The 22,359-nt window shown below is 40.3% G+C and overlaps 1 protein-coding gene across 1 annotated transcript; it reads right to left on the bottom strand.

Annotated features, from left to right (window-relative positions):
• Positions 1–595: 595 nt before the first annotated feature.
• On the bottom strand, positions 596–21,454 carry LOC142849957 (cytochrome P450 3A2-like). Its single transcript, XM_075972876.1, has 11 exons — positions 21,408–21,454; positions 17,245–17,344; positions 14,351–14,464; positions 14,174–14,262; positions 13,738–13,886; positions 9,760–9,887; positions 8,787–8,856; positions 6,244–6,404; positions 5,289–5,515; positions 3,690–3,852; positions 596–886 (listed from the first exon to the last, which is right to left on the bottom strand). Exons 1-11 carry the CDS (start codon positions 21,437–21,439, stop codon positions 791–793), a joined length of 1,329 nt encoding a protein of 442 aa, XP_075828991.1. The 5' UTR covers positions 21,440–21,454; the 3' UTR covers positions 596–790.
• Between the last annotated feature and the right edge of the window lie 905 nt (positions 21,455–22,359).

The raw sequence follows: 22,359 nt of genomic DNA, 5'->3' as shown, positions 1-22,359 counted from the left end.
TTCTTGCCTTTAGAAATAATCTGTCAGTTATTCTAGACCTTAGCTAAAGTTGTCTGCCTCAACACTGCAAATGTGACTTTGGGTGATTGCCCAGGTAGCTAGTTGTCTCTGTGATTCGTTGCATGTTTTGGAAGTTGTTTGATTGCACTTCCTAATTACTCAAATAACATTGTTTCCCTTCTCAGATCTTTGATGGGGTTGAAGACTATATAAATGTAGTTACTTTCCACTCATGACTTGTCCAAGTTATTTATTATACAAGACTTAAGCTAGTTAGAATAGGATATTTGCTCTTATTGTATATAATTTTGTAGTAGGTTTGGAACTCTCTTACTTAAACAAAAGAGGGAGGTGCTGCAGGAGCTCCTTCTGCTCCTTTAGCCAATAGCCTTTAAGATATCAGCCCACTTGGGCGTGGTCTCTTTGGCTTGCAAAAGCAGTGGTAGCCATGTGCTCCCTCTCTTGCTTCAGACTCTGCTTCTGACAACCAGACTCTTTTCCTGGTCATGCAGGGGGCTGTTGTCCAGGATGGTAATCTGTAAGTTTTCCCCTTTAAATAAATAACTCTTTTATTAATCATAATTCCAAACTGGTGTGGGATTGTTTTGTGACATTCTCCTTTATTTTGACAATGAGAAAGCTCAATGGATGTACTGAATCCTTAACCATGCACCAAGTCCAGTTGATTAATCCTCATCTTCATCTGTGTTTTATTCATGAAGTATATTAAAGATTCCAATGTTCTTGGACACCACCTGAAGAGGAACACTGCAGAGTCCTTGAGGGAAAGTCATGCTCCAGTTATGAGCACATCCCGTGGAACAACCTTTAGAACAATGGGTTTTTCTGGTTTAAGAATTGGTTTTCTGTGTAATTTCAAGGGAATCTGCAACCATGGAAGAATAAAAATTGAGAATCAATGAGTGAGCCAACAACAACCCATATTGAAAGGTAAAAACCATTCGGAATGATGTTTTGAAGGTACATCTAAGCTGCATTTGAGGTCATATGCTTGGACTTCCTTATCTCCAAGCTGTGTCCATTAGATGGTGAAAAACATGCTTCCAAATATGCATAAGGCAATATATTTATTGAGACTCTATGGTAGACAGGGACTGAGATGAAGCCATGCTTATTTATGTTATTTCAGTTCTATACTACTTTAGAGTAAAACTGTTAAAATTTTTAAACTTTAATTTTTGTTTTGTTTTAATTTTTTCAAAACAGGGTTTCACTCTGTACCTGAGTCTGCCCTACATCTCATTATGTAGACTAGGCAGGTCTTGAAGTCACAGACAGGAGCTCTGCCCGTGAGTGCTGGTATTAAATACATGAGCCACTAAGCCTAGCCAATTTTACATTTGAGCCTGATTCTTAGTTACTATGTCATATTGATTTTTGTAAGTCCAGAAAAGTTATTTTTTGTTTGTTGACATTTGCAAGTTAACCATGAGAAGATACATTTCCACTCTATGAACAGTCCTCACAGCCTAGATCATATGTCACTAGTACAGTGTGTCCATTCAGAGAAGTCTTTAGGAGGACAGATATTTGCTTGCTTTCCTAGCATCTATTATGGCTTTGAAAGATGGGATAAATGAAGAATTCTGAGTCCTCCTGTGTTTTCAGTGGTGCTTTAGTTCTATGCTATTCAGAGACAGAGGGGAACAGTGGAATAATCTTTTGTTCACAAGAGAAGGGAGGATAACAAAGTTGTCATGGAGACAGAGATGAGTCAAATTTAAGAGGATTGGAGCTTGCCAGAGCATCTGCCTTTGAAAGATGTTCCAAGGCTCTCAAAACTTGAACTTTGCTTTGTCTGTCTATATCTCTGTACATGCTTATGATTTAAATGCTTTAGGGAGAAAGTAGTAAAATAAGTGAGGTTGTGGGTTGACAAATCTACATAACTTCCTTAAACCACAAATCACAGAACAAATATTTCCATCCCTCTCTTCATTCAATAAAACTAATTGACAAAGAGAAGGCCCATTTTAAACACACAAATCTCTTAAGTTTTAGCCATACCTTTGCATGAAACAGGAACAAATTGTTCAGGAAAATGCAAATGCTTTCTCTAAATGTCCTATCATATTCTTTTAAAATATTAAGTAGTATACATTTGTTTTCCATGAGGCATAAAAAAGAGATGTGCATAAAATTTATACACAAGTGTTATCTGTTATTTTAAAATTAGTTTTGGTGTTTTTATGAAAGAATATTAAAATTGTAAGCTCTACTTCAAAACATTTACCAAAGGCTTTCAATGCACAAATTCTCCACAAAGGATCATTGGAGTTGGTGGAAGGAATGATATGAGGTGGTATAGGAAAGATACAGAATCTCCTTCAATACTGAGAGAAAAAGCACTGGAGGCTTTAATGACAAAGAATTAGCACAGGTGATAAATACAGCCTGCAGAATCCAAAAGTAGAATATAAAGCACATGAGGAAATACATCCAAGAAGAAGATTCATTTGCAGAATTAACAAGAACTTGAATATGAGAGAAGAATATGGAGGAAAAAAGAATACATTGTTTATGGAAACATGACAGATATTTGCTTCTGGTGCAGAGGTCCTGAGAAGTGAGGCAGAACCAGCAATATGTCTCATAAGGTTGAAAATCATCCATAACCAGCAACTTTGTTAAGATTTATTTTTTATTGTATGTGTAGGAATGTTTTACCTGCACATGTGTTTGTATACCACATATGTGCAGTCTCAATGGAAGCCAGAAAAGAACACAAGCAGCCCTGGAAGTGGATTTACAAATGGTTGTTAGCCAACTTTTGTGTACTGGGAAATGAACTCAGGTACTTTGTAAGAGCAGCTAGTACTCTTAGCCACTGAGCCATCACTTGAGCCCTAACATTTATGTTTTACAATAATGATTCTTAATTTAGCATCACATTGAAAGCCAGAGATGGGCTTTTAAAGCCATGCTCTGGTAAATTATTTTCGGATTTCAGACATGATCTCCAGGAATCATGAATTTCTATTTTTGCTTCTGACATGGGGTATTCTGTAGCTCCTGCTGGCTTCAAATTCACTATGCAGCCAAGGATTACTTGAATTTCTGATCATCTTGCCTTGCCCTTTATAGTACAGGGATTGCATGTATACTTCCTCATAGCTGCTTCATGCATTTCTGGGGATGGGAACCAGGTCTTTGTGCATGCCAGGTAAGCACTTTGCCATTTGAGAAATATATATATATGAGTTGTAAAGTTCCTCAGTGATTCTAATATACAGCCAGTAGTTGACAGGACTGTCAGAGGAGGGCTTCTGTGAGTTCCGGAAGAATAGTGCACCACCCAACAAACATGAAGCCATGATCACTGAACCGCTTTATAGCACATGGCATAACAGTTTTCCGAGGACATGACTGGAACTACAAAGAGAACGCACAGAATCCTGTCATACTGCCTGCACTAACTCTTCATAATGCTACAGTTGTACTCTATACTGATTCAGCACCAGAGGCCCATCAATTCTTCCCTGGATACAAATCACTCATTAGGCCATAAAACAAGTTAGCAAACCTCAAACAAGCAGATTCAATTTTATAAACAGAACCTTCAGTTGAAAAATGTCTCCCAATTCAGTCTCATATCAAAAAAAAAAAAAAAAAAAAAGAAAAATGTCTCCCATAAAACATTATTCACAGAGATAGTTTTTTTCCCTCACCTGTGTTTCCTTACAGGCCTGGAAGGAGAAATTCTGCAGGAGTTTAGTGAGAGCGAGTTTCATGTTCATGAGAGCAAACCTCATGCCAATGCAGTTCCTGGGTCCATACCCAAAGGGCATGTACACATAAGGATTGATGCTGCCCTTGTTCTCCTTGCTGAACCTGGAGACACACAGTAACGACAAGTTAGAAAAGGATAGAAGCATAAGATCTACATCCATGAATTTACCTTCAGACATCTAACCAGGCATACAGGGAGAATAGTAAAGGTTCACTGAACTGATTCCTGGTATTTGACTCTGAGAATTGTACACTAAAAGTCCTTTTTGTCCCCCTTGCCCTAAAAAAGTTTCCATATCTGAGATAAGACAAATGCTTTAGACAGAAAATGTATCCTATGTGCCCACTAGTGTTATGTGGTAGGGATAATGAACCACTGTCTGATTGGATCAGAGTTCCAATTTACAGTGGTATTTAATGCCTGATACTGTAAATCTGGAGGTTATATGCACTAGGGTTGAATGTACTACTGTTGTTTTGCTAAGTGGACATGGTATCAAACTGTCTCCTGAATATTCATGTTTATACACAAAAACTAGTGGTGCTATTAGTCTTGGTCAGAGAAGCTTCTGATTGCAGTGGAGACAGTTAACACAGAGACTCATTACTGCTCAAAATGCTGAGAATGAGTGATGGTGGAGTGCTCAGTGCTTAATGGGACATCTGTATCATCCCCTGCAAGGCTCATGGAACATCTCAGTAGAGGGGGCAGAATGACATAAGATCCAGGGAATGACAGGGGTGCTGTGAAACACTATCTTCTGGACCTGACACAGCCATTGTACTTATGAATTCGCAGCAACTGTGGTTGCCTACACAAGGCTAGGCCATGTTGATACACTCCATCAAGGATTGGGGAGGGAGTTTGTGAAACATCACCTCTGTGAGGAACTATTGACAAGCAATGGTTCCTGGGGTGGGGGGATTCTTTTTAATGGCGTAGCTCTTGGTGAGTTGTCCATTCTGCAGTAAATAACTCCTAGACTTGCACTTATGCAAGCAACCACAATTAAAATCATGAGTCACAAGACAACAGGACGACATGAATAGAGGAGGAAGACTTGATGGGGACAAGCAGGGCTTCAACAAGTGTGCAAGGGAGAAGTGGTAGGAGGCGAAAGTGACAAAAATACCTTATATATACATGCAATTGTCAAAGAATAAAAAATAACCAAAATAGTCTTTACATACATGCTATTGTCAAAGAATAAAAGCAAATGGGGGAATACATGTCTTAAATGTCTCTTCAATATAATGCTGGGTTCCGTCTATCAAAAGCATATGTCAGTTAGACTGAAGGAAAGCGGGTTCCTGCCTCATACTTAACTTCGTCATTTGTTACTTGATGAAGGAGGATTAAAACATTGTATTTAAATTCTCATTTTTCCTCCCATCTCTCTTCCCCTTTCCCTGTCATTCTCTTCACAGAATGCAAATGGATACTAAATCACATTTAGATCATCTTTTCATAAGAGACACTACAGTATGTACAGCCCAGCACAGTTCATAGTGGGTTCCAACTACTGGAATTCTAGTACCTTTCAGGGTGGAATTCTTCAGGCTCCGGCCAGTACTGTGGGTCACGGTGAAGAGAAAAAATTGGTATTATCACTATTGACCCTTTGGGAATAAACACACCACCCATTTCCATATCTTGTTTACAGACTCTCTCAAGTCTCTCAGAAACTGGGTATAATCTGAGCGTTTCACTCAGCACCATGTCGAGGTACTCCATCTCCATCACTTTATCATAGGTGGGTGGTGCCTGGGAAGAAAGAAAAAGGTTTGTTCTGAGATTTTAGATTACCTTTCAATTGATCTGTATTGTACTGTTGAGTTCTCAGTAGTCCAAAGTTGAACTGAGCACTGCAAAGGTTATAGGCACTTATAATACATTTTAAAGGATTTTAAAATTGTTTTATTTTATGAGTGTAGCTGTTTACCTACATATGTGTATTGTGCCACATAAGCACAATGTCCACAGAAGTCAGGAGAGGGCATCAGATCCTTTGTGTCTGACATTATATACAGTCGAGGGTTGCCTCTTGGGTACTGGGAATCAAACCTAGATGGATTTTCTGAAAGAGCAGCCAACACTCTTAACCATTGAGCTAGCTATCCAGTCTCTTACAGAATGGTTAGAATAACTATCACTTGGGCTTTAAAGATATCTCATGAATTGTCTAGTATGCAATCTTGAGTTCAGATACATATCATTCATAAAGCCAGACATAGTGGCTAACATCTATAATCCTAGCAGGGTGGGGGAAGGGACGGAGACAGGGCATGCCTGGTGATCCTTATCCAGACTGCCTAACCAATTTGATGATCTCCAGATTCGGTGAGAATACCTGTGTCAAAAACCATGGTGGAGAGTGATTTAGAAAAATACCCAGTACAGGTCTATGATCTATGCATACACACTTCACACAGCATTTTTTGTGAAAAGAAGGTATGTCTTCTTCTCTTCTATTCCAATTCACCACCATTCACCTTATTGGGCAGAGCCACATCGATCTCCTCCTGCAGTTTCTTCTGGATATCAGGGTGAGTAGCCAGTAAATACAGGGCAAAGGCAAGGGTGCTGCTGGTGGTTTCGTAGCCACCCAAAATAAAAATAATTGACTGGGCCATAATTTCTGCTTCAGACAGAACTGAAAGTAAGAAAACATTTCAGGAAAGTCAGGTCAGGGTGTACCAACACAGAAGAGATAAGGAGATAATCAAACAAGGCTCCTGTTTCGCTAGAGAGAAATATGGAGAAGTCACTCAGTCATCCTGGGACCGTTATCACTTTGACATCTATGTGACAGCTAAAGAAGGAAAAGATTGGTTCAGTCAGGATGTCCCAAGGTTTATGCTATGTTCATCCTCATCATCAGTGGGCAGTTTCAAGACATGTAGCATATTCTGTTTTTAGGATTTATTTTTATTTTTTATTTATATATATTTGTGTCTGTCTGGGAGTTTTGGTTGACTTTGAACTGAGTCTTTATTGTACTCTTGAGTTGTCAGTAGATGCAAAGTTGAACTTAGCATAACAAAAGATCTAGGCATTTACAACACATTTTAATGAATTTTTAAGTTGTCTTAGTTTATGTGTGTAGGTGTTTTTTCTATATATATGTTTGTGTATATGTATTTGTGTCTGTGGATGGGTGCCATGTGTGTGTTTTGTGTGGCTATGGGGTCCAGGAGAGAGCATCTGATTCCTTAGACATGGAGTTTTAGAAAATTGTGAGCTTTCAGAGGCAGGTGCTGGGAACTGAACTCCAGTCCTTTGCCAGAGGTTAAGAATTTTAATTAATTAATTAAACATTTCCACCTCCTCCCATTTCCCTCCCACTCCCCCACTCCCCCTTACCTCCCTCTACAGTCCTAAAAGAAGTCAGGGTGTTCTGCCCTGTGGGAAGTCCAATGCCCTCCCACTTCCATCCAGGTCTAGGAGGGTATGTATCCAAACAGACTAGGCTCCCAAAAAGCCAATACATGCAGTAGAATCAAAACCTGGTGTCATTATCATTGGCTTCTCAGTCAGCCCTCATTGTCAGCCACATTCAGAGAGTCCGGTTTGATCACATTGTTGTTCAGTCCCAGTCCAGCTGGCCTTGATGAGCTCCCATTAGATCAGTCCCACCATATCCGTGGGTGGACACACCCCTCATGGTCCTGACTTCCTTGCTCATATTCTTCCTCCTTCTGCTCAACTAGACCTTGGGAGCTCAGTCCAATGCTCCACTGTGGGTCTCTGTCTCTATCTCCATCCATCACCAGATGAAGGATCTATGGTGATATGCAAGATATTCATCAGTGTGGCTATGGGAGAAGGCCAGTTTAGGCACTCTCTCCACTGCTGCCCAAGGACCTAGCTGGGGAAATCCCCTTGGATACCTGGGAACCCCTCTAGAGCCAAGTCTCTTGCCAACCCTACAATGGCTCCCTTAATTAAGATATCTTCTTCCCTGCTCCCATATCTATACTTCCTCCATATCAATCATCCCATTCCCCTAAGCTCTCCCCAATCCTCCCCTTCTCCCTTCTCTCTCCCCATCTCTTTTTCCCCCAACCTGCCTCCACCCCCGTGCTCCCAACTTCTGCCCAGCAATCTTGTCTACTTCCAATATCCAGGAGGATAAATATATGTTTTTCTTTGGGTTCACCTTCTTATTTAGCTTCTCTAGGATCATGAATTATAGGCTCAATGTCCTTTGTTTATGGCCTGAATCCACTTATGAGTGAGTACATACCATATTCATCTTTTTGGGTCTGGGTTATCTCACTCAGTAAAGTGTTTTCTATTTCCATCCATTTGCATGCAAAATTTGAAAAGTCATTGTTCTTTACCTCTGAGTAGAACTCTAAAGTGTATATGTGCCACACCTTCTTTATCCATTCTTCCATTGAGGGACACCTAGGTTGTTTCCAGGTTTTGGCTATTACAAAGAGTGCTGGTATGAACATAGTTTAACAAATGCTTTTGTAGTATGATTGGGCACCTCTTGGGTATAATCCCAAGAGTGGAATTGCTGGATCCTGAGGTAGGAGAACATGAACAAGACTCAGGACTGCGAGGGGTGCATTCACCCACGGAGATGGTGTGACTGATCTAATGGGAACTCACCAAGGCCAGCTGGACTGGGACTGAACAAGAATGTGATCAAACCGGACTCTCTGAATGTGGCTGACAATGAAGGCTGACTGAGAAGTTAATTTTAAATGCACCGGATTTTGATTCTACTGCATGTGCTTGCTTTTGGGAGCCTAGTCTGTTTGGATACACACCTCCTAGACCTGGATGGAGGTGGGAGGGCCTTGAACTTCCCACAGGGTAGGACACCCTGCCTTCTCTTAAGACTGGAAAGGAAGGGTGACAGTGGTTAAGGGGAGTGGGATGAAAATGGGAGGAGTGGAGGAGGTTTAAATTTTTAATAAGTAATTAAAATATAATAAAAAAAGAAAACCTTCCCACTCATTTTCTGAGCGATGACCACTCACTGAGAACTTCCTCGTCCATAGACCAGGGAGTCCTTGGTTACCTTTATGAGATTCTTTGTCTTTGGAATTATTTTGAGTGTTCATCATCAGCTGAAGAAAATCCACTCTGTGCTGGAAGCAAAAGAGAAGTTGCAAAAATAGAAGGTCAATCGTAAGGTCAGAGGTCAGAGGTAGATCAGGAGTGCAGAAGCTCACCCTTCTTTCTGAGAATGTAGCTTCCTTAAATTCACACGTGGTTAGTCTTGCTTGATTTCTTAAAGAACAGAAGGAACTGTAGCTGAACCCAGAAGCAATCCAGCTATTTATAAACACTTTACAATAAATTACAATAGATATAATTTTAAAAAATAACATTGATTTTTGAAAATGTTTTTGTAGGAGATGAAAATAGTATTTCCCTTGTTTTAATCAGTTTTATCTGTTCCTAGAGATTTTCATAGATGTATACAAGGAGATATAGTCATACCCACCCCATCATTTCCTCCATTTGATTCTTTTAGATCCCTTGTAACATTTCTTCTCCCAAACTTCATGACCCCTTTTTTTAATAACCCACTGAGTCCAAGTGCTGCCCATATGTCCCTGTATGTGGGGTCATTCACTGGTGGACGAGAAACCTATTGGTGGTTATACCCTCTCTCTGCAGCTGTTAAGTGCCAAGAGTTCCCACGGAGGTGCAGCATATGGAGAGGTCCTTCCTCATCTATGTTGGAGATTTGGTGGTGTTAGCTTGTGCTGGTCCTGTGCCTTGCCATTTTTTCTTAATTTTAATCCTTACAAAGGGCACTCTTCATTTTATTTGTTTTGCTAAGGGTTAATTCCTGACTTATTCTCAACCAGTGTTTCAAAATTCCAAATTTTCCTCTCCCAGAAATAAAAATATCCCTTTTCTCTCTATAAATATAACCTTTTCTATCTACTTTTATTGATAGATGAAGTGAAACACACAGCTCACATGTTCACAGCCCAACATATTACAAACCCTGTACCTCTCAGGAGACCATCACTTTTTACCTTCTCATCAGAGTTCAGCCGGTTTTCCTTCATTCTATCCACAAATTTTTTGAAGAATGCTATCGAATCCTTTGGGTATCTGGAGACATTTAACAACTCATATATTGGTGTAAGAAATGGAAAGAGTACTGGAAAGGATAGACAAATAATAAATTTTAGTGGAAATACAGGTGTTATGTAGTGAAATCACGAAACAATCTAAAGAATAAGTCATCAGTGTCTCAACCAAACCACTCTCTCTGTGAGGTTGCTCACACTGGGTCACCACCATAATGCTCCTTCTGCACTGAGGAGTAGTGAAAGGAACAATTCTGACTCTTGGATTTAACTCTGCTCCTGTAGTTTGTGTGGATCCAAAATATAGACAGGTCCATTGACATGGTTCAAGAGCTAACAGGACCTGCAGAAAAGCCTAACAACCTGAGTTTGATCCTTGCATCCCACACTGTGGAAGTAGAGAACCAACACATGCCATATAAACACCAAAGCACATGTCCACACACATAGACAAATAAATCAATAAATTTCTTCTTAAGCTAATAAATAAACAAGTAGAGAAATAGGTAGATTTCTTATTAGCTGATAAGTGTAAAGAAAGAACAGCCAAGATAGCATTTGTTTTTCAGCTGGCATGATACAAACAACACTAGTACCAGAAAGGATATTTGGATATTTGGATAATCAGCTGTCTGTGCAAATTAATTATATAAATATCCTTATCATATAATAATCTTACTAAATAACCAACAGTTCAAGAAATCCAGCAGGATACTGGAAAATTTATTGAGATATTGTTTTGTGGCAGAGTACTTGCCTAGCATGTGTGAGATCTTGTGATCTTCTTCAAGTAGCAGAAGAATACAAAATGTCTTGAGAGAGTATGAAAAAAGATAAAGCAAGACCATATAGAGAAAAGGTGCAGAGAGGCTTATGTTGCAGGATAATCTTTTTGTACACTGTGAAGATGTGTCTCTTCTAAGGCACTTTTTGATTGGCCTAATAAAGAACTGAATGGCCAATGACTGGGCAGAACTTCCAGTAGGAGAGAGGCACTCTGGGAAGAAGAGAGGTGTAATTCACCAGCAAGATGTGGGGGCAGAGGGTTGGAATTGGGAGTTAGATGTACATATGGAGCATAGGTAATGAACCATGTGGTAGAAGGTGGTTTAATAGAAATGGATTAATTTAAGTTATAAGAGCTAGTGGGAAACAAGTCTAAACTAAGGCCAAGCTTTCATAATTAATAAGAAGTCTCCATGTCATTATTTGTGTTCTGGCCATCCAAATAAAATCCACGGGGATGCCCCCAGCTAGGTCCTTGGACAGCAGAGGAGAGGGTACCTGAATGGTCCTTGCCCCACTATCACGCTGATGATTATCTCGAATATCACCATAGAATCTTTGTCCAGCGACGGATGGAGATAGAGACAGAGACCCTCATTAGAGGAACGACTGAGCTCCCAAGGTTCAGTTGAAGGCAGAAGAAAGGAGAAGACGAGCAAAGAATCAGGACCGCTAGGAGTTGCTCCACGAATTAAGGCAGTGGGCCTGTTCTAATGGGAGCTCACCCAATCCAGCTGGATTGGGTGTGAATGAGCATGTGATCAAACCAGACTCTGATTGTGGCTGACAATGGGTGCTGACTGAGAAGCTATTGATAAAGGCACTGGGACTTGTTTTTACGCCATGTTCTGGCTTTTTGGGACCCTAGTCTATATGGATGCACAGTTCCCTAGGCCTGGATGTAGGGGGGAGGGCCTGGACTTCCTACAGGACAGGGTTCCCTGTCTCTCTCAAGCAGGGTGGGGAATGTAGGGAAAAGGACACAAGAGCTGTGTATGGAAAAGTAATTGACAGAGAAAATATTAAAAACCCCAAAGAAACACCACTGCTAACTGTACCCAGCACATACACACACCAAAAAATTACTACAGGGCCTGTAGAGATTGCTCAACAGTTAGAATTGACTGCACTTGCAGAGGACCAAGATTTGATTCCCAACACCCATGTGGCTGCCCTTAACCATGCATAACTCCAATTCCAGGAGATTTAATTCCCTTTTATGGTCTAGGCAGGCCCTTAATTCATATGGTACACATATGTGTAGGTAAAACATCCAATCACATAAAATAAAAATAAATAAATCTTAAAAAAATGTTAAAATAATTCAGCTATGTGAGAGAGATGATCGAAAAGCAGACATCAATATATCTAGCTTAGTTTTTTAATTGCATTAGGATTAAGGAAATTCTAATCAAAACCACAGATTCAGTCTGCAGCATATCCACTAAGCAGCAATGATCAAAGTCATAGGAGAGCCAAGTGTTGGGTGGGACATGGGGAACTTGGAACTCTCCTGCATTTCCAGAAGACATATGAAAAGCTGCATCTACTGTGGAAAACATATGTTTAGTTGTTTAATATGTTAAAATGGAGTTACTTTGTAATGCAGGAACGACAATTCTGAATATATCCCAAAACAAATATTTAAACGTAACCTTTTATTGAAATGCTCATGGCAGCAAAATTCATGGCAAACATATAAAACTAACTTCAATGTCTATAAACTAATATAGAATATTACTCATTCATAGACATAGGAGACAGTTACAGTAGTGTCACTTAATAGTGTTCTAAATGACAGAGGCCTGTCACAGAGACTGTATAGTCTATGATCCCATGATGTAAAATACTCAGAATATGTAAATATAGGGAAAGTAAATTGGTGGTTGCTCAGATCAAGGCTGCTTGAAGGATGATTGTTCAAATGTGCAGCATGGCTAGAACAGAGTCCTCTGCAGTTGACATTGGTATCAGACCATGTAGGTCATCAGTCAGTGCAGACCCCAGAGTGATCAGAGAGCTGAGAATAAGTGACTGTTGAGTGCTGAGTCCTACATGGAGCATCTTTATCAACTCCACCATCACTCCAGGCTGAAGGAACATCATGACAACAGATATGGGGGTAAAGTAAGAGCTGGGACAGGTTGTGTGATGATGTGGGATTCTGTTCTGTGTCCTATGAATGTTTTATTACCATCAGTTAATAAAGAAGCTTCTTTGGGCGTTTGGCAGGGCAGAATATAGCCAGATGTGAAATCTGAACAGAGATATATAGAGAGGGTAGGCGGAGTCAGGGAGATGCCATGTATGTGCCAAAGGAGACAGACCCTGGAACTTTACCTGGTAAGCCACAGCCTTGTAGTGAAATACAGAATAATAGAAATGGGTTAATTTAAGATGTAAGAGCTAACTAATAAGAAGCCAGAGCTAATAGGCCAGGATGTAATGCAATTAATATGGTTTCTGTGTCATTACTTGAATCTGTGTGGTCAGGAAACCAACAAGTAGTCTCTGTTTACAGTGTGAAATACCATATCCTGGACATGGCCTGGCCCACTCTCGATCTGATCACCTACATGAGATCACACCAATAATACTGGTCAACATCCTAGGAGGCAGAGATTGCTGGACTTACTGTTTGGCCAAAACAAGGGATGGGACATTAAATTGAGAGAAAGATGTGTTGGTGTATCTGGAGGAAGTGGGGGTGAGAATTAGGGGAGGGTATAATCAAGATAGATTGTATACCTTTATGATGTTGTCAAAGGATAAATAATAGAATTCTAAAATAAAGAGAACAGTGTCTTAAGCCTTTAATCCCAGGAGGTTGAGGTAATGGGATCACTGTGTTCAAGGCCAGCCTGGTCTACACGGCAGCTTTCAGGCAAGTTGAGCTACCCAGTGAGACTCTCTCTAAAAGAAGGTTAAGTTCAGGAACAAAAGAAAGACAGTACATGTCTTTGTGCCTTAAATATTGGATTGTGTCTTTATACACACATGATAAGTTGGTGAATTACATGTCAGGTGAATTATATATACCAATAGAGCTGTTAGTTTTGGTAAGTGTGGAAGAAAAAGGCATGGCCACAGACAAGTGTGCACTGGGTCAAAAGGAAGAAGAACCACCATACATACCTGTTGACATAAGTAATGGACTAAAAAAATCTAATCTTAATAGGTTCTTGGTCTTTTCCGTAAAAGGATCATTTGGGTTGTTGAGGGAATCGACGTTCACACCAAATGCCGTGCTCGTAATGACATCCAAGCTGTAGGCCCCTAACACTCTGAGGAGATAAAGATGTGGGAATTTACCACATTCAGAAAGAAGCTTGAAATAATTTATATTTTGGGCAAGACTGGTGAAACCACCCCAGTTGGCCAAGCACCTTCTACTATCCACCCTTTACCCTTGCGACCTTGATACAGTCACATTTCTTTCTCAACTGTACATTTGTCACCCTGTGTCTAAAAGGGAAGAAGGAGCAGCTGGACATGTGAGACACACAGGATGACCCTTCTGCCCCTGCTGCCCGTCCTCTCCCAGAACCACAGTGGATGTACCACTACTCACTCTTTCAAGGTAAGAGGCTTGCCTTTCTCTGCCTCTCTTCTCAAGTATTTTACCAAAATATCTCCGTAGTGTTCAATGATGGGGAACATCTAGGCACAAAACACAAAGGCACCTATGGTTGTTAGGTGTGGAGACTCAAGTCACACAAACATTTCAGCTAGAAGTCCTTTTAGTCACCTCTTTGAGTTTTCCACTGGTGAAGGTGGGAGACAGCAAGGTTCGAAGTCTCTTCCACTCCTCATCCTTAGCTGATGAGACGGCCTTACTCATTATCCCCAGTGGTTCAAGTCTCTAGAGTCAAAAAATATAAATATTGTTCTCTGTAAGTCCAGACCTTACTATGGTTGCAAAGTGCTAGGGGGATATTGGTTTATAACAATTTGTTTGTGACTATTTATTATAGATCAAGCCTCATCCTACATGCAAAAATGGTCAGAATTTCCTCACAATCTTTAAGACATTGGGTGCTCACTGGGCTGCCTGTTGAACTTTTAAACATTTTTATTCCACGATCCTTGTAAATTTAAATCTCCCTGTGGTTTAAAAATTCGTTCCAGGGTTGGGGAGGGGTTAGAGAAGACAGGAACACACATAGTAGATTCTCCAGAGTAATGTAGATGGCAAATGGCTTGGGGACAAATAGAAAGTGAACTTTGTATCACACAAGTTCTCCAGCTCTATATGTACAGCATAGGCAATGTGAAAATTGATGCTTTGTTATGGTTTGTGATCGTGTGTGCATATGCATGCTCATGTATGTGTTTGTCTGTGTCTGTATGTGTGTGTGTGTAGAGTAGAACACTGGTGTGCATTCTCATTTGGAGAACAGAGGTCTGACATCTTCCTCTCTACCTCTACTCTATTTTTTCGGCAGGGTGTCTCAATGAATATAGAATGGTCTGGTTTGGATAGAGTAGCAGCCAGCAGGCCCATAGGACTCACCTATTTCCAAATACTGCTCAGAAATAACATATACGTGCTGCTCTGTCCAGGCTTTATGTTGGTGATCTATACTCATGTCCTTTACCAACAGAGTTATTTCCCTAGCCTGAGATACTTAAAGGATTTGATCTTTGGGCTTTTTTTCTAGATTTATTTTAGTATTGTGTATATGTATGTATGCATGTCTGTATGAATGTATGTATATATGTATGCAGTGTAATCAGAGGTCAGAGGAGTGAGTTGGATCTCCTAAAGTAGTAGTTACGGGTGATTTGAGCTGCTGGATGTAGATGTAGGCAACCGATCCTCCATCCTCTTTTAGAACTTTCAGCCACTATGTCATCTCTCTAGACCCTGGTTTATTTGGTTTGGGGGTTGTTTGTTTAGGAATAGCGTTATAAGAAATAATTTTCCCTAATTTTGCTTCAGCGATAAAAGGAAAATATAATTCTATTTCCATGGTGGCAACTTTATTCTATTTTCCACATTTATACTTTATACTAACATTGAGTTTCCCAATTGCCCTTATATTAAAGCACTCAACACAACAGGAAGAAGTGGAACTGTCTTCCCTTAATGAAGGGCAGCAGTTTCAACTAAGCCTTCAGCCAGCTTCACCACATGACCAAAAGCTGAATGAGGACCAGAGAGATAGCTCAGTAGGTAAATGTGCTTGCTGCCAAGCCCAACAACCTGAGTTCGTTCACCAGGATGCAGGGGGTAGAAAGAGGGAACCACAAGGTTTCTCCAGACAGAACAGTGGGATAGCCATGATTTAAAAAGAGAGAACATTGAACTAAGTATCATACCTCACAATAATTTACCATAAATAAAATCATATATTTAAGAGCTAATCTCAAAAGGATATTTTTTTACACAAGAAAACCCACACAAAAGGGCCAGGTGACTAGTCATCAACTTGACACTGTCCACACAATACATTGAGAAGGAAAATTGATACAAAATGAGAGAAGAAGGCAGACTGTATATGGAGGGCAAGGAGCCACGCTCTATTATGTGTGTTTCCCACTGCACGAATATAGATCTGTGAAAAACTGCACCATACCACACAGATATAAGAAAGGACCCATGAAATATGATATGTAAACACAATCTAGATGACAACAGTGTACATCTACAAGTAGATACAATAATATAGTATATTTATACTTCCTCACTAGTAAAATGAATACCCCGACCCTGCTTGTATATTATTGTGGAAACCACTGTGAATCAACATTTGTTTCTTTTTTAATATTCACCAAGTAGCCAAAGAGGTAGCAGTGCATACTCTTATACCCAGCAATCAGGAGGCAGAGACAGGCATATCTCTATGAGTTTAAGACAGCCTGGCCTACAGAGTAAGTTCCAGATTAGTCAGAGCTACACAGAGATACACTGTCTCTAAAATAACCAAAGAAAACAAACAAAATAATTTCAATAGGTAAAAATAAAGGTTTGTATTCTTAAAAGGGGGAGTCCTGGGTGATGGTTCAACAGTTAAGGGTGCTTGCTGATCTTCTGGAAGAGCCAGGTCCCAGCACCCATGCCAGGCCCCTTCAACTGCTTGGAATACTAATCTAGTGGATCTCAATCCCTTTTTTGGCCTCCTCAGGAACCTACACATGTACGGCATTTACTTTTATAGACACATGCAGTGGGACAATGGTCTTGTACTCTTTAAAAGTTGTCAGTTGTACTGGTTTAATAAAATGCTGATTGGTCAGTAGTCAGGCAGAAAGTATAGTTGAAGCAACCAGTCAGTAAGTAGAGGCGGGGTGATGAGAAGAGCAGAATTCTGGGAAGAGGAAAGACTCAGTCTGCATTCCTCACCCAGACACAGAGGAATCAGGATGAGACTGCCTCACTAATAGAAGGTACCAAGCCATGTGACTAGCACAGACAAGAATTATGGATTACTGTAAGGTGTAAGAATTAGTTAACAAGGAAGCCTGAGATCATATGTCAACCAGTTTATAATTAATGTAAGCCTCTGTGTGTTTCTTTGGGACTGAGCGGCGGCAGGACCAGGCACGATAGAACCTCTGTCAACAGACATACATATATACATATAAATAAAAATAGCAAAAACAAGTCTTTAGATTTTTTAACTTAAAAAAGTTACCTACCCGTCGGTTTGTGAACACAGAATAGCAGTCCTTCACTAGTACATTTTTGATCATCTCTGTGTCTGTGATAGCTAACACAGGTGTTCGACCTTCATGTAACCTGTGCAAAAAACACAGCTGATTAACCCAAGCCAGGTTCTTAAGTGGGAGCCCCAAATCCTCACTTTGATTCCAATGTTACATGACCCTCACTCTGGTTATACAACAAGTTGTCACACTAATTCCAAGTCCAGCTTAGGGAGTCTGACCACTGATCCATGGAGTCTTTGTAAAGTGACAGGTGATGTCATTGAAGACACAACGAGTCACTTAAAGACAAAACAGTTTGTAGTGGGAATCTCGAAGAGTCATTGTATCTTGGGTAAACATTAGGATGAAAAAGTTGTTTCTCACTGTATGTATGATAATGGCAGAATATATTAGTTTCTTGTTCAAGGCTCCAAGACCTTGAGGAAATCATAGTCGGTAACAGTGATCGTTTTCTATGAGTTATAGATGTTTTCTCTATGGGATTTCCATCCATTGCATGTCTTTTGTCACAGTACTATCCAGACACGCTTGGAGGGCTTGAATTATTGGCTGCTGCAACAATGCACAATAGGGACTGGAATTGCAGGGGTGTGATTATTTCTTTCAGAGAACATGTAAAATAGATCAAAGCAGCTTTGGCATGAGAAACTTGTTGTACCCCAAACACAACTTTGTGTAGAATCAATAAATACATTTCTGAACTGAGATTTGAGGTTTAGTGTAGAGAGCTGCGTGGAGCCACACCTGATGGCGATGTGTAGAGAGCTGCGTGAAGCTGCACCTGATGGCGATGTGTAGAGAGCTGCATGGAGCTGCACCTGATGGCGATGTGTAGAGAGCTGCATGGAGCTGCACCTGATGGTGCTGGCTTCCGCCCCCTGCGATCCCAAAAGAGAGTGCTCTCTGTGATAATCAACTCCTAATATGGCTAAGGCCTGACTCATGCTATTATCACGCAATGATCATCCGCTGCTTGCGTATGCATGAACCTATGGGCAGTGCCCACATGGCAATCCGGGGTTGGCGGCCCATGCTCTTTTAAGGCTGGGAGAGGTTTGCCCAGGGGGAGAAAGAAAGAGAAAGAGAAGGAGAAAGATTGCTGTGAACAAGGTCCTGAATAAACTGCTTGCAAGAAGAGCTCCGGTGTTGCGTCTTCCTTGCTGGTAGAGGCAGGCGCGACAGTTTAGTTCACAAAAACTGTTCCTCCCTGTTGTGAATGAGCCTAAAATTAAATTCTGGAATTTCTTTCCTCTGAACATCCCACACAACAGGAAGCACCAGACATCTGGTGTCCAGTGTCATGGGTTCAGAGATGAGAGAGGTCTCGATACTCCAGGACTGGTGGTGATAGAGGATGCTCAGAACAGGCGGTTCTTCAGGATAGGATCAGGACTTGGGGATTTCACCATCTCAGGAGCAGCAATATGCTGGTCACTTAGTGTTTGTTAAAAGGAAATGGAGTGAATGTGAGAGAAAAACAGCTTACAGAACTGTTGGTAATAGTTACCAGACATTGTTATTTGTTTCATGCAACTCCCTTCAATGAAAACTTTGGGTATGGAAGCCAGTGTTTAGAACCTAATGAGCTCATGTGAGAGAAGAGCCTATACATGCCAGAGAGGTGTCAAGATTTGCTTTTTATGTAATTTGATCTCAAATGGTCTGCATCCACTGCAGGGTGAGGAATCACAGCAAGGTCCATTTGAATTTGAACAGGAAAGTAAAAAGGAAAACATCCAGGCTAGCAATTGTCAGTCAGCAGAGGAGAATGCTTCCTCACAAGAAGACAGGAATGTTGTTTCAGAGAAAGAAGAAAGTGAGGAGGGTCAAGGTAATGGAGATGAGACACTGATAGTAACAATTAATAAATGGGACCTTTTGAAACTGAGAAGCTTCTGTAAGGCAAAGGACATGGCCAAAAAGACAAAATGGTAGCCTATAAAATGGTGAAAGATCTTCACCAACCCCACATTGGACAGAGGACTGATTTCCAAAATTCATAAAGAACTCAAGAAACTAGATATCAAAATACTAAGTAATCTAATTGAAAACTGGTATGTGGATCTAAAGATAGTATTCCCAACAGAAGAATCTAAAATGACTGAAAGACACTTAAGGATTTTCTTTAACATTCTTATCACAAAAGCAAATCAAAACAACTCTGAGATACCATCTTATCCCTGTGAGAATAGCTAAGATCACAAATACGGTTGACAGCTTATATTGGAGAGGATGTAAGTGGAAACTTCTCCACTGCTGGTGGGAATGCAAACTCATGCAGCCACTTTTGAAATCAGTATGGCAGTTTCTCAGAAAATTCAGCATCAACCTACCTCAAGACCTTACCATACCACCCTTAGTCATATACCCAATGGATGCACAATCATACCATAAGGGTATTTGCTCCACTATGTTCATAGCAGCATTATTCATAATAGCTAGGACCTGGAAACACCCTAGAGGCCCCTCACCTGAAGAGTGGATAAAGAAAATGTGGTAATTTACACAATGAACTATTCAGCAGTAAAAAAACAATGACATCTTGAAATTTGCAGACATATGGATGAACTAGAAAAAAGCATCTTGAGTTAGTTAACCCAGACAGAGAAAGACAAACATGGTATATAGTCACTTATAAGTGGATATTAGACATAAAGCAAGGATAAATAAGTTACATTCCTCAGCCCAGAGAAGAAATTGATAAAATATTAATAGAAATTATTTTATAATCTTTAGGTTTTCATAAAACATCATGTTACTAGTAAAGGTCTACACTAAAAATTTCTATTACTTGGTGATAAGCTAAAGAAAGTATATAAAATTATCCTACTTGTTTTTGGTATAGTTCAATTCCTTTACCTGTAAGAAGTAATCCTAAGGATAATCAAAGAAATGAAATTTGGAAAATGTAGATATTTCACTTAACAGATTTTGTAAAAAATGAAATATATACATCATACTATTGATACATACTCAGGATTTCAATGAGTATCTGCCTAAGTTCTGAAAGGGCTGATTCTATAATTACTCCTTTAATAGAAACAATGGCTATAAAGGGAAAATCAATGCAAATTAAACATAAGCACCTGCTTACATTTTCAGTAAAATAAAACATTTGTGTCATTGTAGCTAAACACAATACGGGGATAGCACATAACCCTGGACAAACAATTGTTGGAAGCTCTAATCACACTTTAAAAGACATGTCATTTAGGTGCCACTTCTGAAAGTCTTTATTTTTAGAGCAAGGCCAATGGTTTGGATGCCAGTGAGTTGTTGACACCATTGCAAGCTCACCTATGATGACTCCAGTCCAGAAACTCTCTGGAAGAATATTAAGAAGAACTCATAGAATGATTGGATTGATGGTTGCTGTGGTATGGAAATTATTGTATTGACTGTAACTGTTGTCATGCCTGGACTAGCATGAGGTAATTGAGACTGCTGAATTGATTAAAGTGTGGCAAAAACATGCCGCAGAACTTTGGACTTAGCAAAATAAAATAGATAGCAAGGTAGTCAATGAAATAGATGCTTTGAGACAAGTTGTAATTCTTTTTGTCCTTGTAGACCAGGCTGGCCTTGAACTCACAGAGATCTGTCTGCCTCTGCCTCCTAAGTGCTGGGATTAAAGGCGTATGCCACCAATTCACAGCTCATTTCAGGTTTTAAACACGTTGAATCTCTAAAGTCAGTTCAACAAGACAGTACACAATGTTATACACTTCTATCAAAAGTCTGGCAGCAGATGGTGATGGTGCATGCCTGTAATTCCAGAACTCAGGAGCCAGAGGCAGGTGGATCTCTGTGAGTTTGAGATCAGTTTGGTCTACAGAGTGACTTCCAGGACAGCCAGGACTGTTACACAGAGAACCCTGTCTCAAAAACGTAACAAAACAAAATAACAAAAACACGAAGTCCAGAGTCCATGGAACATCAAAGCCTTTCAAAAAGCCACAATATACAATGTTCTCAAGATAATTAGTCCTGTGAACCATGGCTCTTCATGACACATGGCATCACCTTTACAACGGTGGGGCCATTACAACAATTCTGGGCTGGCGTTGTCCTGCACAAGTAGAGTACATCCCCCTAAAAAGAGTCAACTCCATGGGACTTTCCAGAATACTCACCTCCACATTTTTCCATATTTTTTGTAGCACATAGCATCAAATTTCCATACACCCTGGAATGAAAAACAGCATGAAATCCGTTATTGTCCTGTATGTGCCAAACCTTCTGTAGCCAGGGAACCAAACCCTCAAATCCCATGAAATATAGTTTACTGTTTCTGATAGAGAAAAGTTCTTCAGTAACGTTTAGTGGCACCAGAAAGATGAATCAGTGGGAGAAGGCGGAGTGACAGTGCAGGACACCTGACCCCTTCCTGTGGACTTTGCATGCACAGCCATAGTCATACACATGTGCACAGCAGCAGATACACACAAAATAATAATAATCTTAATAAGAATAATGAAATTGTTTTTGCAGAATTTGCAATCAAAATATAGAACGTCTACAAGAAAATCTGAGCTGACGGCAGTATGAGATTTGCCTCTTGCCCTCTGAACGTGAGCTTGGGAATGTCTGCTGTGGACTGACCATAGGCCAGGTTTCAAAGCAGGTTCATCACAAATGATCCACATAGACTAAAATGTGGCACATGACATGCTTATTACTGAAGTTTCTAACTTCAGTTGTTTAGTTGAATCTTCCTTTTCCCCGTGGTTTTGCCTTTAATATCTTTAAATGAAAATACAAAGTACATTGTGCAGTCCAGTATGTGAGGTGACTGACAGCCACCATCCTGTCTCAGGTTACACACTTGCTGCTCACACTCTTTCACAGGCTGCTGCCTTTAAAGGAAGAGAAGGTAGGTCCACGTCCATGTTAAATCACTTGCTGGCATGTCTAAATCCCTAGATCCCATTCTCAGCACCACAAAACAGAAACAGTACAGAAAAGCTGTCTTTAGGGCTGGAGATGTGACGTCGCAGTTTGAGCACTTGCAGATCTTCCCGAGGGTACAAGTTCTGTCCACAGAACTCACACCCAACACCTCACAACCATCTGTTTCTCTGGCAC

This window comes from Microtus pennsylvanicus, chromosome 1, assembly GCF_037038515.1.
Source record: "Microtus pennsylvanicus isolate mMicPen1 chromosome 1, mMicPen1.hap1, whole genome shotgun sequence".
NCBI classification, from domain to species: domain Eukaryota; kingdom Metazoa; phylum Chordata; class Mammalia; order Rodentia; family Cricetidae; genus Microtus; species Microtus pennsylvanicus.
Note: the sequence above shows the minus strand (reverse complement) of the source record. Positions and strands in the feature narration are given on the sequence as shown.